Source organism: Hemiscyllium ocellatum, chromosome 31, assembly GCF_020745735.1.
Source record: "Hemiscyllium ocellatum isolate sHemOce1 chromosome 31, sHemOce1.pat.X.cur, whole genome shotgun sequence".
NCBI lineage: Eukaryota > Metazoa > Chordata > Chondrichthyes > Orectolobiformes > Hemiscylliidae > Hemiscyllium > Hemiscyllium ocellatum.
The window spans coordinates 24078998-24105565 of record NC_083431.1 but is presented as its reverse complement, the minus strand read 5'-3'; the positions used below and the strand labels follow the sequence as shown (position 1 = coordinate 24105565).

Genomic DNA, 26568 nt, shown 5'->3' with positions numbered 1-26568 from the left:
TGCAACTTTTAAGAGGCATTTGGATGGGTATATGAATAGGAAGGGTTTGGAGGGATATGGGCTAGGTGCTGGCAAGTGGGACTAGATTGGGTTGGGATATCTGGTCGGCATGGATGGGTTGGACTGAAGAGTCTGTTTCCATTCTGTACATCTCTACGACTCTAAGACTCTATGACATGAGTGAGGTCACATTTGGAATAAGTCTTACATAGACAAGATGAAGAGCAATTGTACAGTCTGTACAACTAAGGAAGAAGGTACACAGGACTCAGTATTGTGATGTTGATATACAGTGTTATACCAAGGGCATATCTTCGGCCTACTGAGTGGCTGTAGATGCTTCAGAGCTTCTCCTCTGGTTTTACTGCATGCTGGATGATCCCCTGACACCATTTCACACACTCCTGTGCCAGCAGATATGAATGAGGGTGGGGCATGTAAAATCCAGCTGCTGCCCTTTCCACCACCAACCCACATGGCCTCCAATCTATCTCAAATTTCAAGGGTGGCCCTGGGGAGATGTCAGGTGACTTGCATTACCTTGGGCCCACTGGGCTAGTTCATGGCCACTTAAGGTCTTCATTCCGCCTTCCGTGGTCTAACCATAACAGTACGGATGCTGGGCCATGTGGGAAGGCCAGCCATTTTAGCTACATGGGTTGGTGTCAGACAAGCTCGTGGGGATAGATGGGATACCTCTTCTGGGTTCATCGGAGGTACCTTGTTAAAAATCATTCCCCCACAACTGCCTGCAGTTCCTGTCATAGCCACTGCTCCTGGTTGGGGCACTGCTGGGTAGGCACTGATTGTTCAGCAGCTCTCGAAGGTGGGGCCTTCCTTCTCACAAAGGGGTGGAAGGATCGCCTTAAAGTAATTAACATCACTTCCAGGCTGACACTGCTGAAGGACTACTATCAGGCTTGGGAGTGCAACCTCCCCTGCTCCCTCAATCACTTAGCAGCAGGGAGGATAATGAACACAGCATCCCATATAATCCAGCCCCTTTTACACAGTCACACCCCATAGCACTCAACACAGGTGCTCATATATCTGTGTCAGGTCCTTGGAGCAGATTTGAGAGAATAAGCATTTTCTTAAAATTATGCTTCTCCCTCTGGGCACAGAGTCTCTCAAAACAATATCTCTCGCTCTCTTCCATATCAAGGATTTCTCTCATCTTTCACGCCCCTCTTTGGAAGTCTTTCAAGTTTCACCAGTAACATGATCTCCCTTCCCCATCCAAACAGAGTCTCTCTCTTTTCAGTTACTCTTGGTGTCCACATCGGATCAGCACACTCAAAACACTCATCATAGCTCCACTTCATTGTACAGATTGGAGCTAGCAAATACCATGGGCCGAGTCCTCTCCCCTTTGAATATTTCCAAGAGATGGGACCTTTTCTGGCTCCTTCATAACCTGAATTTTTACAGTGCTTCCACCTCCTAAATGGGAGGCTTGTTATAGGACCTGTTGTTGTAGTGTTCAGATGATTAGAAGACAGTGAGGATTGCAGATGCTGGAGATCAGAGTGGAGTGGGGGGTGCTGGAAAAGCATAGCAGGTCAGGCAGCATCCAAGGAGCAGGAGAATCGACGTTTCCGGAAGAAGGGCCTATGCCCGAAATGTCGATTCTCCTGCTCCTCGGATGCTGCCTGACCTGCTGTGCTTTTCCAGCACCACACTGTTGTGTACAGAATGTGTATTGTGTTTGTAGAGCACCTGGCACTCTGCTTGACTGTTCCAAATAGCACCTAAATGTCTAATCATTTGGAGATTGGGGTTTGGTTTGCTTAGTTGGCTAGTCAGTGGGTTTGCAATGAAGAATTATGCCAATAGAGTGGGTTGAATTACTGCACTAGCTGAGGTTACCATGAAAGATTCTCCTTTTCAACCTTCCCCTCACCTGCGGTGTGGTGACCCTTAGTTTAAACCACCGCCTAATTGTTTCACTCTCTCTCGTGAGACAGCAGCCCCATGGTCCATTAGGACTGTAGCAACTTTACTTCTATTTTTACTTGGAGATGGCTATTGGGCAGGGAACCACTGCTACTTTAAGAATGAGAAGTCAGAATCCATTCACTGCCATCTCAAAATGCAGCTTCTCACACTTCTTCTTGCCCTCTCCCTCCAAATCCACTTCTTTGGGCTGGTTTGACTCTACCTCATGACTTGTTGAAATGGCAGGAATCTAGGGAGTATTAAAACGCAGATCTGAAAAATGAACCTACAAAACAACAGGATTCCGGAAACACTGCCAATTTTTTGCCACATCTTGGACTGAATGATTGAACATTTATTTAATATCAGGTATTGAAACTTAAAGTACATTCGCATGTGATATTGCAATTTAGACATATTCATTTACTCCACAATTTCACTTAAAAGTTTTTTTTTGGTTGTGCTAAAGTTCTGTTCCACTCAAAAAAGATGCCAGCAAACTCCAGTTCATCACTCAAGTGGCCTTTACACATCTGTAGTTCAGGCAGAATACCAATCTCAGATGTATCACTATTGTTCCTAATCTTGACTTCCTAAACATTTCCAGCAGGATTGTTAGAGACAATCACTGAAAACTGATCTGTTGTTACCAGGTGCCAACTATCAATAACTGACTATCACTCAGGGAATTACTGAATATAGTGGCTGAATATTAGAGGTCACTGTATTCTTTTTTTCTCCAAGGTCACAGTGTATTGACTTGAATCTGAATCAGGATCACAGTGCTAGTCAGGGGTTACTGACATAGATTCATGAATACTCCTTTGGGTCACTGTGTACCAATCAGAATTGGGAATTCTGATCATCTAACCAAAAAAAAACCCAAAGAAGTGCGGGCACTAGAAATCAGAAACAAAAACAGAAATTTCGGAGAAACTCAGCAGGTTTGATATTATCTGTGGAGAGAAAGCAGAGTTAAAGTTGCAGGCCAGCGACTTTCTACAAAACATGGCTCAGCCACCGAGCTACTGTAGGTCGAAGTGAGATAGTGATGTGGCAATATTTGGACAACCAATTATACAATCTACTTCAAAGGCTTGTACTTATTACTCTCTTCACTGATCTACTGAATCTACATGAACACTATTTGCTCCTGGCAGATTCAGGGGGAAGTATGACATTACAAATGAAAAAAAAACATTTTAGCTCCCTGCTTTTCTGAATACAGGGTGGATACAGTGTGATCCGCAACCTTCCCCTCAGCTCATTGCTTGCTCATCACAGATTTAGCTGTAAGTGCCTTCTGTCTGGACATGGAGTGTATTTGCATGACACTGCACTCCAATTGATCTAACGTTAAGAAAACTCAGAAACAGAGCAGCTGAATCCATCCGCACTCCAAGAATGCACTAATGGAGCATTCAAGGTTTTGTAAAACGGAATGCATGTTTCCTGGGCATGGACATTACTGCTATCATTCCGGGTAAAATGAGGTCAATTTGGCCTGAAGATATTGGTTTGGCATTGTGCCACCCTCAGATATTATGGAAAGTAAATAATGCTGCTAAAGAGCCAGTCATGTGAAAATATCTACCAGTATTTCTTTGCCTGCTGTATTTCATAGCATACAGTGTGGAAACAGGGCATTCGGCCCATCGAGCCCACACCAACCTTCTGAAGAGCATCCCATCCATCTACCTTATATCTCTTACCCTGCACTTCCCATGGCTAATCCACCTGGTCTGTAAGTCACTGAAAACTTTCGCATGGCCAATCCACCTAACCTGCATATCTTTGGACTGGGGGAGCAAATCAGACCACACAGAAGAAATCAATGCACATACTGGTGAGTGTGCAGACTCCAAACAGTCACCTGAGGGTGGAATCAAACCTGGGGTCCTGGTGCTGTGAGGCAGCAGTGCTAACCACTGAGCCGCCATGCCAGGCTATTTCTAGGCTATTGAATGGGAATAGAATTGGGAGTAGTTTATAGTAGTATTGGCGAGGCAACACTAAGAGAAAGAACAATGTTCTGTCAATGGCATCACCTTGAATTTAGCAGTAGGTTCTCTGCTGGTGGAGGCCTCTGTTTTTACACTTCATTCATTAGCTTTTTTGAGCCTACCATGAGAAACAAAATAAGTGATTGTGAGATTGGGGGGGAACGGGGTTGGCCATAATCAATTTCCTGATCACAGTAAAATCCCTCTGCTGTATGACCTCCAAGCTTAGACTCCCAATTGCATGTAGAATCCCGTTCCTCAGATCACTAACTGGTTACCTCCCTGCTGGGCAACTGCCATCAGCCATTCAATGGCTGATTGGCCTAACTGAGAAGGCAAGATCACACAGAACACTCACTTTCTGTTCCTCCATCCTCAACCTGCTGAAAAACATAAATCCACACCATAAATTCATGAACAAAGTCATTCGGCCCAGTACCTACTCTTTGGAAGAGCTGTCCAATTAGCCTAATTTGTTGCTCCTTTCCCAAAGGCCTGCAAGGATTTCCTTTTCAATTGTTCTTCGCAATTTCTCCTCATCTCAATGGCCTATCCTGTATCATGATCTGTGACCCCAGTTCCTGATCAACAGGAACATGAATCCCCATCTGAAAGTTGCTATTGGATCCCCTTCCACTACCCTTCCAAGTGTAATGTGTTAGAGATCATAACTTTCAGCTGCGTGAACAAATGCTTCCCAATCTCCCTGCTGATTTTCTTGGTGCTTACCTGAAATCTAGTTACTGACCATTAGCCCCAGCAGAAATAGTTTCTCGCTGTGTACTCTATCAGAGCCCATCAGAACTTTGGACACCTTTATTAAATGTTCTTCTAACAGGCTCTGCTCTAGTTTTCACAGCTTCATCACAAAACTGAAGTCTCTCAGCTCTGACGCCATTCTAGTAAATCCATTCTGCATCCTCTTCAACTCACTAATATTCTTCCTAAAGTATGATGCCCAAATTTGGATACTGTACTCCAACTATTGTTTAATCAGTAACATCTAAAGGTTCTCTGTAGCTTCCTTGCTTTTGTATTGTACCTTTGTTCAGAAAGACAACAATTCCCAATGCCTCTTAACGTCTTATCAATTTCTCCTGTCACCTTCAAAGATTTAAAGTCTGGTTGAAGATTTGTAGCTCGGGTGTCCGTTGTTGTGGTTCTGTTCGCCGAGCTGGAAGTTTTTGCTGCAAACGTTTCGTTCCCTGGCTAGGGAACATCATCAGTGCTATTGGAGCCTCCTGTGAAGCGCTGCTTTGATGTTTCTTCCGGTATTTATAGTGGTTTGTTCTAACAAACCATTATAAATACCGGAAGAAACATCAAAGCAGCGCTTCACAGGAGGCTCCAATAGCACTGATGATGTTCCCTAGCCAGGGAACGAAACGTTTGCAGCAAAAACTTCCAGCTCGGCGAACAGAACCACAACAACCTTCAAAGATTTGTGTAAGTTCACTCCCTTGTGCCTAGTTCTTACAACCTCTTTAAAATGGATAAGTTTGTTTTTATTACCTCTCCCCTGCCCTACATTAAGTTTCATCTGTCACAATCTCCCTTATTTCACCATTCCAACTCTGTTCACCTGACATTTGTAAACATTTCAAAATCCACGAATTGTGAGAGCAAATCAAATACTTCCCAACAATCAAATCAGATAAATGTTGGCAGTTGATTTCTCCACCTTCATACGTACAGCTGTAAACTGAAGGGAACTCCCAACACTTCAAACCGCTCCATCTCAAAATCCACCCCAATAGTCGCTTTGTAATTCTTGTCAAATGTGTCCTTGCAAAATCTGAATGGCAAATAGAGATATAGAAAGTTATGAAATATATGAAATCTCAGACAGCTGTTTATAAAAGCTGAAAAATGCTGCAAGGTATCTCCCTCTTTCTCAGATCTGAGACAAGATAGTGAAGGCAGAGTTTGGTATGCTTTCCTTTATTGATCAGTGCACTGAATACGAGCGTTGAGAGGTCATGTTGCGGCTGTACAGGACATTGGTTAGGCCACTTTTGAAGTACCATTTTCAATTCTGGTCTCCCTGCTATAGTAAAGATGTTGTGAAAGGGTTAAGAAAAGATTTACAAAGATGTTGCCAGGGTTGGAGGGTTTGAGCTGTAGGGAGAGGCTGAATAGGCTGAGGCTGTTTTTCCTGGAGCATTGGTGGCTGAGGGGTGACCTTGTAGAGGTTTATAAAATCATGAGGGGAATAGCCAAGGTCTTTCTCCCCAGGGTAACAGAATCCAAAACTAGAGGGCATAGGTGAGAGGAGAAAGATTTAAAAGGGACCTAAGGGGCAACCTTTTCATGAAGAGGATGGTGCATGTATGGAATGACCTGCCAGAGGAAGTGGAGGAGGCTGGTACAATTACAACATTTAAAAGACATCTGGAAGGGTACATGAGTAGAAAGGGTTGGAGGGATATGGGCCAAGTACTAGCAAATGGGACTACATTAATTTAGGGTATCTGGTCAGCATTGACGAGTTGGACCAACAGGTCTGTTTCCATGCTGTACATCTCAATGGCTCTATTTCATTTAATGTAACTTGGCTTAAGTCCATTTAGGATTGTACTTACCGATTGATTAAACATGTTTTTCCAACTGACAAGTCTCCAACCACAATAATCTTGGAAATCTTCAACCTAAAATTAAAATGGATTGATTTTATATATCTCTTGAAAGTGATGGAAAAAGACATTTTTTCATCTATTTTATATTGGCCAAATACAATATTTTCCCTCGCTCTTTTTGGAAGGTTGCTAATTCTTGAAATAAACTCTTCACCACATTCATAAAATGTGGTGAAGAGTGTATTTCAAGTATTAGGTCCACCCTATCATCTTTGTTGTATTACAGAGCATTTTCTTTTTAATCTAAAAATAGCTATAGAGATACAATAAATTACACCTTGGTTTTCTCTACAAGGTTCTTCTTATTAGACGAGAAGTTGCCAACCTGACACACTTTAGACAACATAAGGCCCTGAAGAACCCACTCACTTCAACGATACAGGTGGCAGCATATGCTGGCAGTAGTGGGATCAGTGGTGGGACTGAGCAGAACCAGGCCCAACAAGGCATACATACTGATAACTCAGAAGGCCTCAGAGAAAACAGATGCTACTGATTGCTGAGGTCAGTGAACCGGAAAAAATCTTGAGTCAACACTCAACCCTCAAGAATTCTTCAAAGCATAACACAGGAAGTATTTCAGACCTATTAAGACACCACTGGAAAGATGAAGTCTGCAGCTCCAAGGCAGAGATACAGGCTGCATTGTGAGGTAGTGACCCATGAGAGCAGTCCTGGTCCACGTTCAGCCAGAGGATAAACCAATATCAGAGATTATGTGAGTCATAGTTAAAAATCTCTGGTATGAAAGGAAACCTTAAACAGTACAGTATTCATTTTAGAAGGGAGGGAACTTCTTTTAAAAAAAAGCTATGTTGTGCTTACAAGAAGAGGCTTCATGATAAATATGCATTTTCTAACAAACTCATTTGATTTCTGGACACATTATCAACAATGCAGATGCTTAGAGCCATCATGGATTTCTCTGCTCCAATGTTAATCTAGGATCTTCTGAGATTCTTCGGTACGGTGATTCAATTGGTGAAATATTTGCCTGGCCTCATGTAGCAGAACCTCCAGCAGCAGATGCTGATGGTAAAGGAAGGCACTGAGCAGGCAACTGGGCCAATTGTATCAGGTTTCCAGCTGTAGGTAGCAACATTGAGGGAGGATGTCAAGTCCAGCAGTTAGAACAGTCAAATGGATCTCTCTGGAGGAAAGGATGTCTTTGTTGGAAGGATGGAACAAAAGATATCCTCAACCAGATATAAACCACAAACCTAATTCCAAGTACATACTGTGTCTTCCTTGCTTAAACTTTAAATTTCCCTTCATGCTTCTAATGTCCTGATGAAAATGGAATAAAGAATCCCTGCTTCGTGACCTTTGAGTTGTGTGAGTTCAAAATTACATGAGCAGCCATGACAGACCATTTGAGAGAATTCCTCAAGAAGGCACAAAGATAGTGTTGGGTTTCTCATCAAGAGAATTCAGAAGATTAAGGAAATGTTGATTTCTGCAGATGCTTCACACATTATTCATTCCAAGCAGAAACCTTCAGACCATCTGAATTTGTAAAGGCAAAGACTTAGGGGGAATGGGGTTGCGGTAGATGTAATTACACAGACAAATTTGTAACAATAATGGTTACCAGAAAAACAAATGTTATGTATATGTGGGTCTGGATGGATCTGAAAGCAATAGTATTTAAGTAAATGCAATAACCACCATCAGCTACAGTGGTAACATTAGGATTGGGGGAAGGGGGGATTGAGGGGCACAAATTAACCGGGCGGCACGGTGGCACAGTGGTTAGCACTGCTGCCTCACAGCGCCTGAGACCTGGGTTCAATTCCTGACTCAGGCGACAGACTGTGTGGAGTTTGCACGTTCTCCCCGTGTCTGCGTGGGTTTCCTCCGGGTGCTCCGGTTTCCTCCCACAGTCCAAAGATGTGCGGGTCAGGTGAATTGGCCATGCTAAATTGCCCGTAGTGTTAGGTAAGGGGTAAATGTAGGGGTATGGGTGGGTTGCGCTTCGGCGGGTCGGTGTGGACTTGTTGGGCCGAAGGGCCTGTTTCCACACTGTAAGTCTAATCTAAATGTAGGATCTTGGGGGAGACAGATCTAAGCCTAGGTCTCCCAAAGTCACTATAATGATGCACAGCCTATTCTTACAACCTGTAAACAATTACAGAGATGGAACGAATTACATTTTGTTTACTGTACAAGATTTTTCTCATTAGACCTTTGCATACAATAGACCACAAAACCCCCAAAAAGGCCAGTGTAAAGGGAGTAAAAGGTTTAATAAGTTACAAACATCTACTTCTGTTTTATACTTCAATCATCACCAATACGATATTCATTCACTTATAGTTGGGCAAGATCTTATCCCCAACCCAAAGATAATTGTTTAGATTTTTTCTAACCAACTTGTTCAGACATGCAATGACTCACCTCTAGAACAATTAGGCCTCTTGGCTCAGTGATAGAGGCCTTACAATAAATTGCTTATTTCTGTTTCATTCAGTCATTGGCTAACCCATTCCTAATTGTTAAGGGTCAACCACATTACTGTCACATGTAACAAAAACCAATAAGTCAGATTGTGCAACAATTGACAATGATTACCATTAGCTTTTAATTCCAGAACACCATTTTCCATCATCTGCTGCAGTGGTACTCTGAACTGAAACCTCCACCCCACCTCCCCCCCACAACATCTGCCTGCAGATTTGGATCACTAGCACAGTGACAATACAACTATGCCACCACCTCCCCTCAAATAATTACTTAGATTTTTTTTAATCAACCTATTCAGTGGTGTTAATACACACCTCTGTTGGAGTGTATTACAAGACCCTCAACAAATAATTGTTTATTTATTTTCTAATCAATCTGTTCAGTGACATTTTTACACACCTCTGGAGCAGGTGGGACTTGAAACAGGAAAGTTATTAGCCCAGCAATAGGGACACTATCACTGCAACAGTGCAGCGCCCTCAGTCTGCTTTATGATATTTTTCTAATTGACGTTTTCAGGGATGTCATTATACACCTCTGGAGCAGATGGGAATTGAACCCAGTACTCGCAGTTCAGAAGTAGGGATACTACCATTGCACCTTCGAACAATTGAACATAGAACAGTACAGCACAGCACAGGCCCTTTGACCCTCGATATTGTGCTGACCTTTTTTCCTACTCTAAGATCAAACTAACCCTCATACCCTTCATATTGCTGCCATCCATGTGCCTTCCCAAGAGTCACTTAAATGTCCGTAATGTATCTGACCACTGCTGGCAGTGCATTCCATGCATCCACCCCTCTTTGTGTAAAGGACCTATCTCTGACATCTCTCCTAAACCTTCCTCCAAACACCTTCAAATTATGCCCCCTCATGATAGCTATTTCCGCCCTGGAAAAAAAATCTCTGGCTATCCACTCTATCTATGCCTCTCATCATCATCTTGTATACCTCTGTCAAGTCACCTCTCATCCTTCGCTCCAATGAGAAAAGCCTGAGCTCCCTCAAACTTCCTTCATAAGACATGCCCTCCAGTCCAGGCAGCATCCTGGTAAATCTCCTCTGCACCCTCTCTCAAGCTTTCACATTCTTCCTATAATTAGGCAACCAGAACTGAATACATTATTCCAAGTGAGATCTAACCAGAGATTTATAGAGCTGCAGCATAACCTCACCATTCTTAAACTCAGTCCCCTGTGGATGAAAGCCAACAAACCATACACCTTCTTAACAACCCTATCAACTTTGTTGGCAACTCTGAGGGATCCATGGATGTGGGCACCAAGATCCCTCTGTTCCTCCACACTGCCAAGAATCTTGTGTTTCACCCGGTAATATGCATTCAGATTCCACCTTCCAAAATGAATAATTTCATACTTTTCCAGGTTGGACTCCATCTGCCACTTCTCAGCTCAGCTCTGCATCCTGTCAATGTCCCATTGCAACCTACAACAGCCCTGCACACTATCCACAACTCCACCAACCTTCATGTCATCAGCAAACTTACTAATCCACTCTTTCACTTCCTCATCCGAGTCATTTAAGAAAATCACTAAGAGCAGAAGTCTCAGAACAGACTGCTGCGGACCACTACTTGACACTGAACTCCAGACTAAATAATTTCCATCTACTACCAGACTAAATAATTTCCATCTATCTTCTCTGTATCCAGACAATCAAATTTCCCTGTATCCCATGCCTCCTTACTTTCTGAATAAGCCTATCATGGGCAACCTTATCAAACGCTTGTTTAAATCCACATACACCACATCCACTGCTCTACCTGTATCAATATGTTTTGTCATATCCTCAAAGACTTCAATAACCTTTGTGAGGCATGACCTGCCCTCACAAAGCAATGATGACTATCTCTAATAAAATGATGCTTTTCCAAATAATAATAAATCCTGTCTCTCAGAATCCTTTCCAATAATTTGCCCACCCCACTAATTTAAGACTGACTAGACTGTAATTCCCAGGGTTATCCCTATTCCCTTTCTTGAACATTTGCCACCTTCCAACCATCTGGTACTCCAGTGGATATTGAGGACGCAAGGATTACCGTCAAAAGCGCAGCAATCTCTTCCCTCACTTCCTGTAGTAACCTTGGGTGTATTCTGTCTGGCCCAGGTGCCTTATCTATCCTCATGTGTTTCAAGATCTCCAACAAATCCTCTTTCTTAATATCAACCTGTTCGCACATATTGTTGCAATATTGCGTGCAGTTCTTGTCTTCCTATCAGAAAGATGCTGTGAAAATTGAAAGGGTTCAGAAAAGATTTACAGGATGGTACCAGGGTTGGAGGGTTTGAGCTATAAGGAGAGGTTGAATAGGCTAGGGCTGTTTTCCCTGGAGCTACGGAGACTGAGGAGTGACCTTATAGAGGTTCATAAAATCATGAGGGGCATGGATATGGTAAAGAGACAAGGTTTTTTGCCTAGGGGTCGGGGAGTCCAGAAGTAGAGGGCATAGGTTTAGGGTGAGAGCGGAAAGATATAAAAGAGAACTAAAGGGCAACGTTTTCACTCAGAGGGTGGTACATGTATGGAATGAGCTGCCTGAAGAAGTGGTGAGGTTAGTACAATTGCAACATTTAAAAAGCATCTGGATGGGTATATTAATAGAAAGGGTTTGGAGGAAATGGGTCAGGTGCTGGCAGGTGGGACTAGATTGGGTTGGGATATCTGGTCGACATGGACGAGTTGGACCGAAGGGTCTGTTTCTGTGTTGTGCATCTCTATGACTCTATGTCTCTGTTCGCCTGTTTTACACTGTCCTCACAAACATCAGGGTCCCTCTCAGTACTAATAGTGAAGCAAAGTTTTCATTAAGGACCTCCCCACCTTTTCCGACTCCAGGTACAAGTTCCCTCCATTATCCCTGATCAGCCCTACCCTCACTCTGGCCATCCTCTTGTTCCTCACACAAGTGTAGAATGTCTTGGGGGTTTCCTTAATCCTACCCACTAAAGCTTTATGATGCCCCCTTCTAGCTCTTCTAAGTCCATTTTTCAGTTTATTTCTGACTACCTTGTAACCCACTAGAGCCCTATCCGATCCTTGCCTCCTCAACCTTCAATAAGCTTCCTTTTTCCTGTGGACCAGATGTTCCACATCTCATGTCATCCAAGGTTCCTTCACCCTACTCTCCTCTTCCTGCCTCAGTGGGACAAACCAACCCAGCATTCATAGCAAGAGCTCCCTAAACAACCTCCACATTTCTATCATTCATTTCCCTGACAATATCTGTTCCCATTTTGTGCTGCACAATTCCTGCCTAATAAAATTGTAATCCCCCCCTCTAATTAAATACTTTCCCATACCATCTGCTCCTATCCCTCTCCATGATTATAGTAAAGGCCAGGAAGTTGTAATCACTAACACTGAAATGCTCTTCATCAACAGATCTGACAACTGACCTGGCTCGTTGCCAAGCACCAAATCCAATATGGCCTCCCCTCTAATTGGCCCATCTACAAATTGAGTTAGGAATCCTTCCTGGAGACACCTGACAAAATCTGCTCTATCCAAACTATTGCACTGAGGTGGTTCCAATCAATGTTAGGGAAATTGAAGTCACCCATGACAACAACCCTGTTACTTCTGCACCTTTCCAAAATCTGCTTCCCAATCTGCTCTTCAGAATCTCCATTGCTATTAGAGGGTCTTTAGAAAACTCCCAATAAAGTGACTGCTCCTTTCCTCTTTCTGACTTCCACCCACACTGACTCAGTAGACAAACCCTTCTTGACGACCTACCTTTCTGCAGTGTGAAAGTACCCCTGATTTACAATGCCACTCCCCCACCTCTTTTACCTCTCTCTCTATTCCTTTTGAAACATTTGAACCACAGAACATCCAACAACCATTCCAGCCCCTGTAATATTCAAGCCCCGTAATGGCCACAACATCATAGCGCCAAGTACTGATCCATGCCCTAAGTTCATCACCCTTATTCCTGACACTTCTTTCGCTAAAATGGACACACTTCAACCCATCATATTTACTGCAACTTTGTCCTATCAACTGTCTATCCTTCCTCATAGACTCTCTGCATGCTGTATCTGCCTGTTCACCAACTACTCCATTCTCTGATCCCTAGCTCTGGTTCCCATCCCCTCTGCCAAACTAGTTTAAACCTCCTGAAGAGCTCTCGCAACCCGTCCTCCTTGTACAGGTCTCCACTTCCCCAGAAGGTGTCCCAGTGATCCACATTGCTTCAATTTTTTTAACAAATCTGTTCAAAGGTGTCATCACACAACCCTGGAGCAGGTGTTACTTAAACCCAGGCCTTCTGGTCCACAGTTCAGGACACAACCACTATGCCACAACAGGGCCCCATCAAATAACTGCTTATTATTGAGTGTTTAATGGTATTCTGGGGATGGGCATTTACAGGGTCCCTACCTATGCTCATATACCCTACCTCTGGGCCAGGTACAAGTTCCACTTGCTGTAGTGTATGCAGTAACATTACTGAACACGTTGATTAGGAAAATACCTGTGCTCATATACATAGGATCAGACTGAAAAAAGTGTTTTGGAAGCCAGGTGTATGATATGGAGGGAGTACCTCTGTAAATAAAAATGCATCCCCGGGAGGAAGAATCCCATATAAATACAGGTTTTGTTATAACTTGATATGACTTCACTTTGAATGCGTATTTATTTATTTATCTATCTATTTATTTATTTTCTCTTTTTTGATTATTGTTAGTAATGTACGACATTGTGGTTTTTTTTATATACAGAGTTTTCTTTTTTATGTTTTACTTTGTGGTTTGGTAGTCTATAGAATAGATTAGTAGTTAGATTTTTTAAAAAATTTATATTAGTGTTGTTATTATATTGTAAAGTGGAATATACTATTTTGTACTAATTTTGTACTAAATCTCAAAAATCTTTTTTCTCAATAAAAATATTTATTAAAAAAAACATTAAGACCAGTCTCCATCTGTATCCATCATGATCTGACTATATAAATCATAATAACCAACTCTACTTTTTGTCATTTACATAAATGATTTGGATGTGAGCATAAGAGGTATAGTTAGTAAGTTTACAGATGACACCAAAATTGGAGGTGTAGTCGACAGCGAAAAGGGTTATCTCAGATTACAACAGGATCTGGACCAGATGGGCCAACGGGCTGAGAAGTGGCAGATGGAGTTTAATTCAGATAAATGCAAGGTGCTGCATTTTGGGAAAGCAAATCTTACCAGGACTTATACATTTAATGGTAAGGTCCTAGGGAGTATTGCTGAACAAAGAGACCTTGGAGTGCAGGTTCATGGCTCCTTGAAAGTGGAGTCACAGGTAGATAGGATAGTGAAGAAGGCGTTTGGTATGCTTTCCTTTATTGGTCAGAGTATTGAGTACAGGAGTTGGGCGGTCACGCTGCGGCTGTACAGGACATTGGTTAGGCCACTGTTGGAATATTGGTGCAATTCTGGTCTCCTTCCTATCAGAAAGATGTTGTGAAACTTGAAAGGGTTCAGAAAAGATTTACAAAGATGTTGCCAGGGTTGGAGGATTTGAGCAATCGAGAAAGGCTGAACAGGCTGGGACTGTTTTCCCTGGAGCATCGGAGGCTGAGGGGTGACCTTATAGAGGTTTACAAAATTATGAGGAGCATGGATAGGATAAATAAACAAAGTCTTTTCCCTGGGGTCAGGGAGTCCAGAACTAGGGGGCATAGGTTTAGGGTGAGAGGGGAAAGATATAAAAGAAACCTAAGGGGCAACTTTTTCACACAGAGGTACATGTATGGAATGCACTGCCAGAGGATGTGGTGGAGGCTGGTACAATTACAACATTTAAGAGGCATTTGGATGGGTAAATGAATAGGAAGGGTTTGGAGGATATGGGCCAGGTGCTGGCAGGTGGGACTACATTGGATTGGGATATCTGGTCGGCATGGACAGGTTGGACCGAAGGGTTTGTTTCCATGCTGTACATCTCTATGACTCTATTCATTTACAACAGCATCGGCTCCTGAGTTAGTGCACAGACAGCATCAATATTCTAATTAATAAACAATAAAAATATCTTGGACCTTGCAAGATAAATGTCAACTAAAAACAAGCACTTGATTGCCTGTCTCTGCAATTTCAGGTATCTTTGACCAGTTTGCTAGAATTTTCCACAGAGTTGTAAACAGCTCTCAACATCTATTGCAAATTGCATAAATATGTGGTGAATCATTGTTAGCAACTAGCCACAAACAGTTCAACAAAAATATAGTTTAATACCAAATTCCACCGTGTTAAATTACCTCATCTGGAAGGCTCATAAGAATAGATGGTTTGGGAAATAGAAAAATTCACACTTGTGATAAATGAGACTTTTCTGGAGCTGCGACAGAATTGAAGGAATTTCGCTCTGCATTTGGAAGGTTTTGGATTTGATCTGGAAGCATTTAATGCTGGCTCCATGTGTGTTGCCAAGAGCGGGAGTCCACGAGTAATAACCATTGCCTGATGTTTCACTAACCCAGTGTTCATCAAACTGGTTGGAAACAATGTTTTTCTAAGCAAGAGTGGGAAAAGCAGAAAAGGGTACAGACTTCATAAAATTTCCTTGACAACTTAAAATAAGAATTGGATAGAGTAACTGGTGTGGTGTCATCGTGAGGATGTTCTGACAAATCATGAAAGTTTGCTGTGAGACACAGAAAGGCTGAACAGGTAAAAACTATGCAAATTAATTTGCATGAGACAAGAGTGACCACAGGAATCCTCGTTTCATTGCTTTCTGATTCAAAGCCTAAAACCATCTTTCTATTGCATGACAGCTATGGTAGCTGCAGAAAAATCTTATAGACTGGTCTCCAACAACCAGTTGTAACCCAGAAGTATATTTTTGTCATCATCAGCAATATCCAGCACGTTTGCTTTCAGTGTATAATTAGTTGCGTGAGACCCACAGGTCAGGAAGAAAGATGCAGTGGTCTTTTTCGAGGTATGTCCTGAATAGCTCTGTGATGCGGGACTCAATGCTCTACGGTTTGTTCCCCAGGATGCACACTGAGACAAATATCAACTGCATCTGGAGGACCATCAATTTGGTGAAAGTCGCTCTTTGGTCTTGCAGAATAAGGAGTTGACCTCATCTGAGTGTTCCAAGGTCCAGGACTACGTGCTAAGGGACACACTAAAGTCTGGCACAGTGAGGAAAGATCTCTAAGGTCTTCCTACTGAAGGTAAATGGGGGTCTCTTCAGTTATCATACGCTCCTGTTGCCCCAATGTATGTAAATATAGTGATGTATGTGTAAGAGAGGTCTTTTTTTTGGATAGAGTCAAACTCCAGTGTTTGTTTGTTTCCTTGATACACTATGGTACAGAACTGAACTACATTTGTGACTGTGTGTGTGTGTGTGTGTGTATATATATATATATATATGTATCTCACATAAAGCTTTTTTTATGAATAAAGTATATTTTAAATTTTTTTAAAAATCAATACCACCAGTAAGGTCCTTAACACAAATCCCTTACTTTGGTTTATTTTTGAAAAGCAACATGCTTTTGCCTCTTCATTTCAACCTTTGCTCAATGTGTCAGCAACTCCCAAACTTATATTAATATGGCTAGTTACCTAGCTACACCTAATTGTAGCACATTACAGTTTGCTATCAATAGTAATGTGTGTGCACAGAGCTATCTTAGCAACCAAACATTATTCAAATTTCCAACAACATAATGGAAGATCCTTAATGTTGAGCAAACAGACACAGTCTATAAAATTCAACAACTACAAGTACAAAGTTATTAAAACTTTCTTTGCATATAGCACACTATTTTTGTGCTTTGTAAAATAATAACAATTTTTATTCCCTAATACAGTAATTACTAACTGTAATTAGATCCATAATGATATGATTAACACATAGATTATAAACCTTCACTGAAATTCAAACACTGTTGTGTAAATGTGTTGTGACTAACAGGCTAAGGCATGAATGTGTTAATTGATACAGCTCACACAGTGTTAACTAATCGAGATTTGTCTTATATATGTGTAAAGAGATTTGTGTCAATTTCTAACAGCGACTTACATTTCTCCTATCCCTTTAATGTAACAAAGGCACTTCACAGTCTTATAAAGCATAATTATCCATCGATCTATAGAAGGAAGGTTGAGGGTAAATGATTCAAAGCTTGGTCAAAGAAGCATTATTTAGAAATAGAGAAACAGAGAACTTGCAGGTAGTGGTGTTCCAATGCATCTGCTCCTCTTGTCTTTCTGTGTGGTAAAGTCACAGGTTTTGAAGGTACTCTCAAAGGAGCTTTGCTGAGTTGCAATGCAAATTGCAGATGTTACACAAAGTCGCAACTATACACCTAGTGGTGGAGAGAATGAACATTGAAGGTGGTCGATGTGGTGCCAATTAAAAGTGCTATTGTGTCCTGGAAGATGTTAAACATCTTGAGTGTTATTTGAGTTGAATTCATCTTGGCAGGTGAAGAGTATTCCGACACACACCTGACTTAGTCGACAGGGTTTTAGGTGTCAGGAGGTAAGTTGCTTGGTGCAGAATTCTCAACTTCTGACCTCCTCTTGTAGCGACAGTATTTATTTGGCTCGCCTAATTCAATTTTTAATCAATGGTAAGTCTCCAAGATGTTAATAGTATGATATTCCATGATGGTGATGCTATTGAACATCAAGGACAGATAGATGGATTCTCCCTGCTTAGAGATGTAATTGATTGGTACTCGCAAGGAGTGAAATCCTAAATGCTGTTCAGTTCTTGTTGTCTATGGTCAGACACTTCTTCAGTATCTTGAGGGATGCAATCATCTGTGAACATCCCCACTCTGATCTGATGATGAAGGAATGGTCATTGATGAAGCAGCTGAAAATGGTCTGGACTTGGACACTACCCTGAGGAACTCTGACAGTGATGTTCTGGGACAGATATGATTCACATCCAACAACCACAGACCATCTTTCTTTGTGTTAGGTTTAACTCCAATTTGTGGGGAATTTTCTCCCCGATTCCCATTGACTCCAGGTTTGCTAAGGGTTCTTGATGGCACACTTGGTCAAATGCTACCTTGATGTCAAGAGTAGTCACTTTCATCTCACCTCTGCAATTTGGCTGTGAAGTCCACATTTGGACCAAGACTGTAATGAGGTGAGGAGCTGAGTGACCCTGGCAGAACCCAACCTGAGAGTCAATGAGCAGGGTAATCATGAGTAAGTGCTGATTGATACCACTGCCGATGGCACCTTCCTTCACTTTGCTGATGATTGAGGGCCGACTGATTGGCGGGTTCGAGTTTGTCCTGGTGCAGCCATATCTTGTGGTCTAGACTTGAACTTGATTCACAACTTCACTACTCTCTGGGGTAGAGAATTCCAGACATTTCTGCAAGAAGAAATTCCTTTGAATCTGTTCGAAATGAGTGTTCCCTGATTTGAGATTCCCCTATTAGCAGAAATATCCTCTCAACATTTACCCTTGTCAAGTTTCCTCAGAATCTTGTATGTTTCAATGTACATTTGCAGTTACTTCCTGTATATTTATAGTGGACAACTAAGGATTTCTCAGGCACATTAAACAGAAAATTGAACCCCTGAACTTTCTGATATGATTAACATATAGATACACAGAAATTCAAACACTGTTGTGTTTTGCAACCCACATAGCCAGACAAACTAACATGAAAGGGTATACAGTAGTGGGAAAGGTCACAGATGTTTATGAAGCATTGCTGTTATCATACCCTTGGAAGCAACTCTTGAAGGCAGGTAATCCCTTCACTTCATACTCTCCTTATCTCCCATTTCTTCCCTCCTCTTTTTACTGCCAGCAATTTTCACCTGTCCATTTCTCTGTCATCTTGTGTCCTTCATTATCTCTTTTACTTTCTGTCTCATTATCCTCTCTTCTTTTCCCATTCTCTTAATCCTCTCTTTCCTTTTCATTTACCATTTCACTGCCCCCCCCCTTTCTTTTCCTCTTGCCCACTTCGTTCTCACATTCTCAGTCCTTCATTATCTTCTCTCTCCCTTCCCTCTCTCCTTTATTGCCCACTCTCTTCCTTGCCTATCTCCGTCATTGTCCTCTTTCTCTCCCATTTGCTCATCGCATTGCCTTTCTCTGTTTCTGCTTCCCTCTTCCCTTCACTGCCATCTTTCCTTCTACTTGGCACCAATCCTACTTGCAAATGAAAGTAATTCTAGCTGGTATATAATTTTGTGAGAGAATTGTTATGTTGGTGAAAACTTCCTTCCAGCAGTAAGTAATGGCTAATCCTCCAGCCATCAATAACATAGTAGGAGCAGCAGTGGGGTACAAAGGTCCAAAACAGAGGTGAGTTATGTTAGCGAATGTTCACATGTGGGCTGGCCCCCTGAACTGTTCTCACCATGCGAATGATGCTCACCATAAACAAATGGCACACTGCTACTCAACTATTCTCAGTTTAACCAAGCTCAACACCTCAGTGGATAGATTCCTGAATGATTGTTAGAATGTTAGCACCCATCCCCCATCACTGGTGTGCAGGCGCATGTAAACATGAAATTGGCCTTCAGGTTCTGTTTCATCAAGGCCTTTCCACTCTCCTTTAGAAACACAACTAATCAATTATGAAACAGCTGCTTGTGTCGGTTTATTCTAACAAAACAATGGTCTCTGACAAGATGCTACAAGTTTGTTACCGGGCTTGCTCCTGCGGTGGTTTTAAGGGAACAAAGGATTCCAGAACACTTCACAGAGAGGGACTGGTAGGTATTGGGAGAGATGTGCCAATGGCCTCCTGTCCCTCTGGGGGGAAAACAAACTGAAATAGCAAGAATCTAGCAAGGATTCTCTATGCAAAGGGTTCTCCTCATCACATATTTTAAGCAGACAGCATTTTTACTTTTTTTTGTATTTACTGTTTATCTTGAATTGAGTTTATCTTTAAATATCATTCCTGTCTTAGGAAAGGCACAATAAGCTTTTTTTCTACATATAGATTTGAAACCTATTTAAGGGACGAATACACAGGTGTATTCCGCTTCCTCTCCCCCCCCCCCCCCCCCCCCACCTCTCCACCACCACCATTATTTACAGGAGGAGGAACCCTGGCACTGATTACAGATTCATGAATCCACATTATCTTCTGCATGAATTAGTTCGCTGCAGTTTTTCATACTTAAGAGTTACATAACCAAAAGCAGACAAACTGAATACCGGCTGTGTTCTTCTGTAAAGTTTGGCTCAGAAATCAGGCAGTGTAACCACTTCCCAAAGGCTGTCCCACCCTCCGAAGAACTGCCAACTAAAACTCTCACCGAGATTGTGAGGAGTCCATGCCCCTTATGTGTGGTCTTGCAACAGCTTGGTAGAAACTTCCAGCACACAGTGGATTCTGAATTACCCAGTTCTTGGTCTCATTTCTGTCCCTCCCACCACACTTTTGCTAGCTTCGGAAAGTGTTCAGAAATCTCAGCCTCAAAATACTGTTTACTGGCGGCTATTGTCACCAATGTTGAGATGCCCTGAAGAGTTCCTCATCTCTCACCATCACATCTAATTTATTTAAGTCTTGCTGAGACAGACATCTAAGCATTGTAGAACTGGTAAAACGCAAGGAACACATAATAAAAGGCCTGTCCACACATTCCCTGCTTCTCGGATGTCACAGCCTGTTGCCAGGACCTCCAACGTTGCCGCATTCCTCTTTAGTTAGCTCACTGCAATAGACATGTGATCATTTAAGGTTACAAGGTAAAAGCCACTGCTGAAGGAAATCAAATTATAACCCAGTTATCTAGCGAGAACAGTGTAATTTCAGTCATCAGTCAGAACTCTTTTTATTCAATTTTGCTGCTGCTTATCATGCCTCAAAGTGTGGAAAACAGCCAAGATTTTTGTAAGAAAGTGCTTCTGAAGATACAGAAAGAAAACTTCCTATTTCAGAAAAGAAAACTTTAACACTGTCATTTGCTCACAAGTTCACAAGGCCCAGTGAATAAAGCTATTTATAGTCTCTGCCCATTACTGAGAGAACAACTCATGTATTGTCACTGCCTTCAAACCACCTCCAACCCAATTTAGCCATTACTCATTGCCAAAAGCTATTGATTTTTGGCCCAAATTCAAAACCCTTGCCAATGGATTAAAAAAAATGGTGGGAGACTGAGGAGGCTAAAACAATACCTATTTGGCAAGTCTAGACTGCATGTTTGAAGCTGTTCAAAATATACTATTCGGAGCCTGTGGCTGACTCTGCAGCCATTTGGAAATGCAGCTTTTTATCTTTTGATCTTCTCACGTGAGCACCTGGCAGCAAATTAAACTTTTAAAAAAGTCTACCCAGCATTTACCTGATAACGTTGATGCTGATAGCTGTCGCTCCAACTGCTGAAGGATCATTGTAAATGAAATCAGATCGTTTTGCACAGCTCGGAATAATATCCTGACTCAGGGCAAGAGGCCTAAAAAAAGGGGTACACCCCTTTCCCCATTACAATGTGGCACCACTCTCCCTCCTCCACACCAGCCTTACCCCCAAACTGAAGAGGAATGTGGCAATGTTGGAGGTTCTGGCAACACACTGTGACATCTGAGAAGCAGGGAATGTGTGGACAGGCCTTATATTATGTGTTCCTTGTGTTTTACCAGCTTTACAATGCTTAGAGTATTTCTGAGCGAGACTTAAATAAATTAGATGTGATGGTGAGAGGCCGGTAACTCATGAACTGGTATCTTGAACATCCCAGCACCTTCTCTCCTTCACTGGAGTCCCCAATTCCTCCCTGATCAAAAACTCCTATTCACCTCTATATTCTACAACCATGATCTTCTCCTTGGGACCCGCTTGTTGTCCTAGCAAGAGCCTCTACTATATTCTAGCATTGCTGAGATTAAGCTGCTACCAATCACATTGGCTAACATCTTTTTCAACGTGAAGGTCGAACCCCTCTGTTAATTAAAACCAAACTCCCAGAAAAGCTTGTCTCGCCTCATAATCTGTCAAAATGTTAGTGAGTGACAGAGAACTCCTAAATTGCATTACTTAAAGAAAAACAACAATTTTCTCTATCAGTGAACATTAAACAGAACTATTCAAAAATCCAAGCTCCCCCATCTGACCCCAACTCTAAAATAATATGCTACTCCAATAGCAAACTTATTGAACATTAACTTAATCTCAAGACCACATAGTTTCTGTCTTCAGTGTTTTCACTTTTCCAGCTGCTGATTTCCCTGGTTCATGTTATTTCATAGTAAAAAAAAATTTCACGTGAAAGGTACTTTTGATAGAGAGTGTTTTCTATCCGCTCTTCCCTTCTGATCGATGGCAGTTGCTTTCCGTCTAATTTTCAAAATATCGGGTTTGTATACCTTCAATGCTTCATTAAATTCTTATAAATTGATTGGTTTCCAGTCGTCAAAACAATAACATTCAAATTTTGTTGGCTTCTGGTATCCTGGGCATAATTTCCCGGGGACAGCACGGTGGCTCAGTGGTTAGCACTGCTGCCTCACAGCACCAGGGACCTGGGTTCGAGTTCCACCTCAGGCGACTGTCTGTGTGAAGTTTGCACATCCTCCCCATGTCTGCGTGGGTTTCCATCGGGTGCTCTGGTTTCCTCCCACAATCCAAACATGTGCAGGTTAGGTGAATTGGCCATGCTAAATTGCATATTGTATCAGGTGCATTAGTCAGTGGTAAATATAAGGTAGGGAAATGGATCTAATTGGGCTACTCTTCGGAGGGTCGGTGTAAACTTGTTGGGCCAAAGGGCCTGTTTCAATACTGTAGAGAATCTAATATAATAATTTAAACAAATTGGTTAAATTTGAATTGTTCTCAAAACAACAACCAAAACTGAGGTATCCATTTAACAGCCAATTGTTACACGTATTTTTTTTGGAACAATTCATCTCCCAGCCTTTCCACTTGGGCAGCTGAGCCTGCGCTTTAAGTTTATTTCAAAATTCAGAAAACTCTTTCTATTTTAAAGTGAACATATGTGCTTTTGACTTCATAACACACTGCTCAAAGACAGGTCTTCCTGTCCTTGAACAGCAAAAGCCCTGTTCTAACCTTGTCAAGGCTGCTGCAAGTGTATCACCCTTTTTAAGGTCAGTGGACTCCTGTGGAAGGCTCTGTGAGAAATCTCTTCATGTAAGTGATGAAGAACTTCCAGAAATTCACGCTTCAAGTATCAAAGTCAAATATTTGTGTCACGAGTGTAAAACTTTCTAAAGAAATGAGGGCAGCTTTGAAAGTGGGCCAAAATTGTCCATGAACCAAAGACTGCTGTGTCAGAAGTCTAGATCCTCAGGGTTTAGAAAATCCAGGCTAAATGCCTTTTGCTTTTTAAGTTTGATTACACTTAAAAATAAAGTGAAACTCTGAATAAAGTGACTATTTAACGTAATTGGGATAATTCAATCAGAGAAAGACAGAATCACCTTGACAGCAGAACAGCACTTAAGACTATGGAATGCTCTGGACCTTTGAAAAGACAGGAAATACCACTGATGTTCTGTAATTGTCCAAATGATTACCAGTTCAAGTTTTAATGTCAACCAGATTTAGTTTCACCTCAGAGTGGTAATTAGGTTCCATTCTAATGCTCACAAACTGTGTAGGATTGTAATATTTTTGAATAATTAATACTTTTGATTTGATTAAGCAAATGAAGAAGTAAATTATATTTTATTTGAATGTGGTTAGTTGTAAACATTTTTGATAAGGGAGAGAGCAGTTTGGCTTAGGTCATAAGTAACATCATTGGTTTATGGTTTAATGGAGAAAGTGAGGACTGCAGATGCTAGATATCAGAATCGAAAAGTGTGGCGCTGGAAAAGTACAGCAGGTCAGGCAGTATCCAAGGAGCAAGAGAGTCGACGTTGTGGGCATAGGCCCTTCAGCAGGAATGATGAAGGGCTTATACCCGAAACGTCGACTCTCCTGTTCCTTGGATGCTGCCTGACCTGCCGTGCTTTTCCAGTGCCACACCTTTCAACTTATGGTTTTATGACTCATGCTGATGTAAACTTGGGCTAACACATGTAAGAACTGCTTTCAGGTAAAAGGCTTTGGCTCAAGGATATAGGCATATATTGATATGGCTTAAAATATATAACAGGCCTATGTGTATATAAGTTAGGTTCTCTTGTCAATAGTTTGATCCTTTTAGATATATCAGTTTGGACATTTGGAATGATAGTTACATACTAAGCAGTATGTAAATTATTTCATCAGATCCTTACCAAAGGAAAATGAAGGTAGTAAGCTGAGAGGGACAAGGTATCATAAAATAATCCTACGAATTCTTTGCATATCAAAGAATGAATGAAGAATAAGTAGGATATTACTAATATTTTACTGTTAAAGAAACCACTCAGGAATTAGACAGACACTAGCCAAACCATGATTGACCACAAACTGTCACACGTGGATAGGTCAATTAGAGCTCAGGATGTCTCAGAGCAGGTGCCCATAATAAAGTCTGGGTTTCAGTGGCTCGAAGAACAAGGAGGAAGACTGAAGAGTGAAGCAGAACTTCAACTGACCAGAACAAGAGACGTGTGCCCAGTCAATAAGTGCTGTGCTCTGGCATCCTGAAGCGGACAGAGTGAAAACCAACTGCTTTTATTAAGTATCATTTTCTTTTGTACTTGTTATGGTAAACTTAGTAAATTCTGTGAAACGTTTGAAAAGATTTTCATACAGGAATGGGCATTGTAACTATTCAGAACTGGTAAACTTTAGATTGGCACTCTCTTACACAGTCTCCAATTATAACTGATGTAGGTTTTCACTTAAAGTTGTTGTGCACCACAAAAATATTATGAAATTTACCTCCTTTAGTGAAGTAAACTTAGTATTCTTAATGAACATCTCAGAAAAGGCTTACCCAACTGTTCCTGTCCGGTCATCCTGACAGGCACGTCTCACTCTGGGATTAAATGTGGCCTTGGTATGGAGAGCAGCTTCTTTTGTGAAACACTGGAAAAAAAATAGGTGTCAACTCACGTTGCAATAATATACTGAATTAAAATTTGAAGATAGATTTTAATTAAATTCAATGATAAGCATGTGCTGAATTCGTCTGACTAGAGAGAGCAACAGTTCAATGCCACTTGGCTAAAAAGGGAACACAAGCAAGGCAGTGGGATAGCTCAGTGGTTAGCACATTTTCACCATGTCTGCAAGGGTTAGCTCCAGGGGATTCAGTTTCCTCCCATAGTCCAAAGATGTTCAGTTAAATGGATTGGCCATGCTGAATTTCCCACAGTGTCCAGGGATGTGCTGGCTAGGTGGATTAGCCATGGGAAATGCAGGGTTACAGACATAGGGTAGGGGAGTGAGCCTGGGTGGGATGCTCTTCGGAGAGGTGGCCTACTTCCACACTGTAGGGATTCTACGATCAAGCAGTGCAGTCGCTGCTGTCAATCTCTGTCTAGTTTCCTGTGCCAGTCTGCATATGTCAATGGATCTTATGTGAGGACAGCAGAAGGTTGTGGTCATGATGGTTTATCCAGTTGAACAAACACTGGCAGCCCAGTACACAAAATCCACAGTCTCCTGCACAGAAAGGTAGTATGGACACGCACTAAATGTTAATCTGCATTAGCCTCCTCAAGAAAGAAAGGGCAAAATTGGGAAACAGTTCAGAAGTTTCCTCGCTTTCCCATTTTGTAGTCGGTCTTTTTGCTCCTGCTGACCCAGTCACTCATACCACTGAGTCACAAGGTTCTAATTTCAAGTCCCACTTCAGGTCTTGAGTCAAATAATAATAGTTGATACGTGACACCGCAGTGCAATACTGAGGGAGAACTGCACAGTTAGAGATGCTGTCTTTTAGATGAGATATTAAACATTTGGCTGCTCGGGTAGAGAGTCTATGAAGCTATTTTGAAAGGAGAGCAGGTGGTTGAACTCTTTTGTTTTGGCCAACATTTGGCCTCAATCAATATAACAAAAAAGTGATTATATGGTCATTGCTGCTTATGGGAGTTTGCTCTGTGCAAATTGGCTGCTACGGATCCTATATTGCAACAGTCAACATACTTCAAACACACTTCAGCAGCCATAATCTACTTTGAGTTGCCCAGTGTTCATGAGAAGTACAACATACAGTAAACGAGATAGCTCCTGAAACACTACATCAACTGGTACATTAGGTTAAAATGCAGGCTACATCTTGTTAAGTGATTAGTTGCTTCTTTTATGAATTGTCCTGTCCAAGTGTGCACAAATGGTCCCAAGCCCCAAACTATAAGACTGACCGCTACATTTCCTCAACCATCAACAAATTTAATTCTTTGCTGCATTGTGATCATACATAAATAAAGGTAAACACTGTGCTGGAAGTTTAAGTACAACACATTCAACTTATTACCCTACTCAGTATAATATGTGAGTAGTGTCAAAATGTCTTACTATGGTACCTTCACACAGTGCTGGCTCATTATGTATATTGTCTTGCCCCAAACATGTTACAACTATGTGATTGCACATGTGTTGACTGCATGATTTCTTCACAAATTGTCAGCCTAATGAT

At 41.7% G+C, this 26568-nt stretch overlaps 1 protein-coding gene across 4 annotated transcripts in view; it reads right to left on the bottom strand.

The window, feature by feature from the left end:
* The window catches only part of LOC132830240 (ras-related protein Rab-34-like), a 59378-nt gene that overhangs the window by 20218 nt on the left and 12592 nt on the right, over positions 1-26568 (bottom strand). For 3 of the 4 annotated variants that reach the window (XM_060847775.1, XM_060847774.1, XM_060847776.1), the window contains 3 exons: positions 24919-25010; positions 6524-6589; positions 5635-5736 (listed from right to left, as the gene is read on the bottom strand). In XM_060847775.1, coding sequence (XP_060703758.1) covers positions 5635-5736; positions 6524-6589; positions 24919-25010 — 260 coding nt within the window. The remainder of the gene's footprint in view (positions 1-5634; positions 5737-6523; positions 6590-24918; positions 25011-26568) is intronic. The other variant, XM_060847777.1, reaches the window with a different exon arrangement.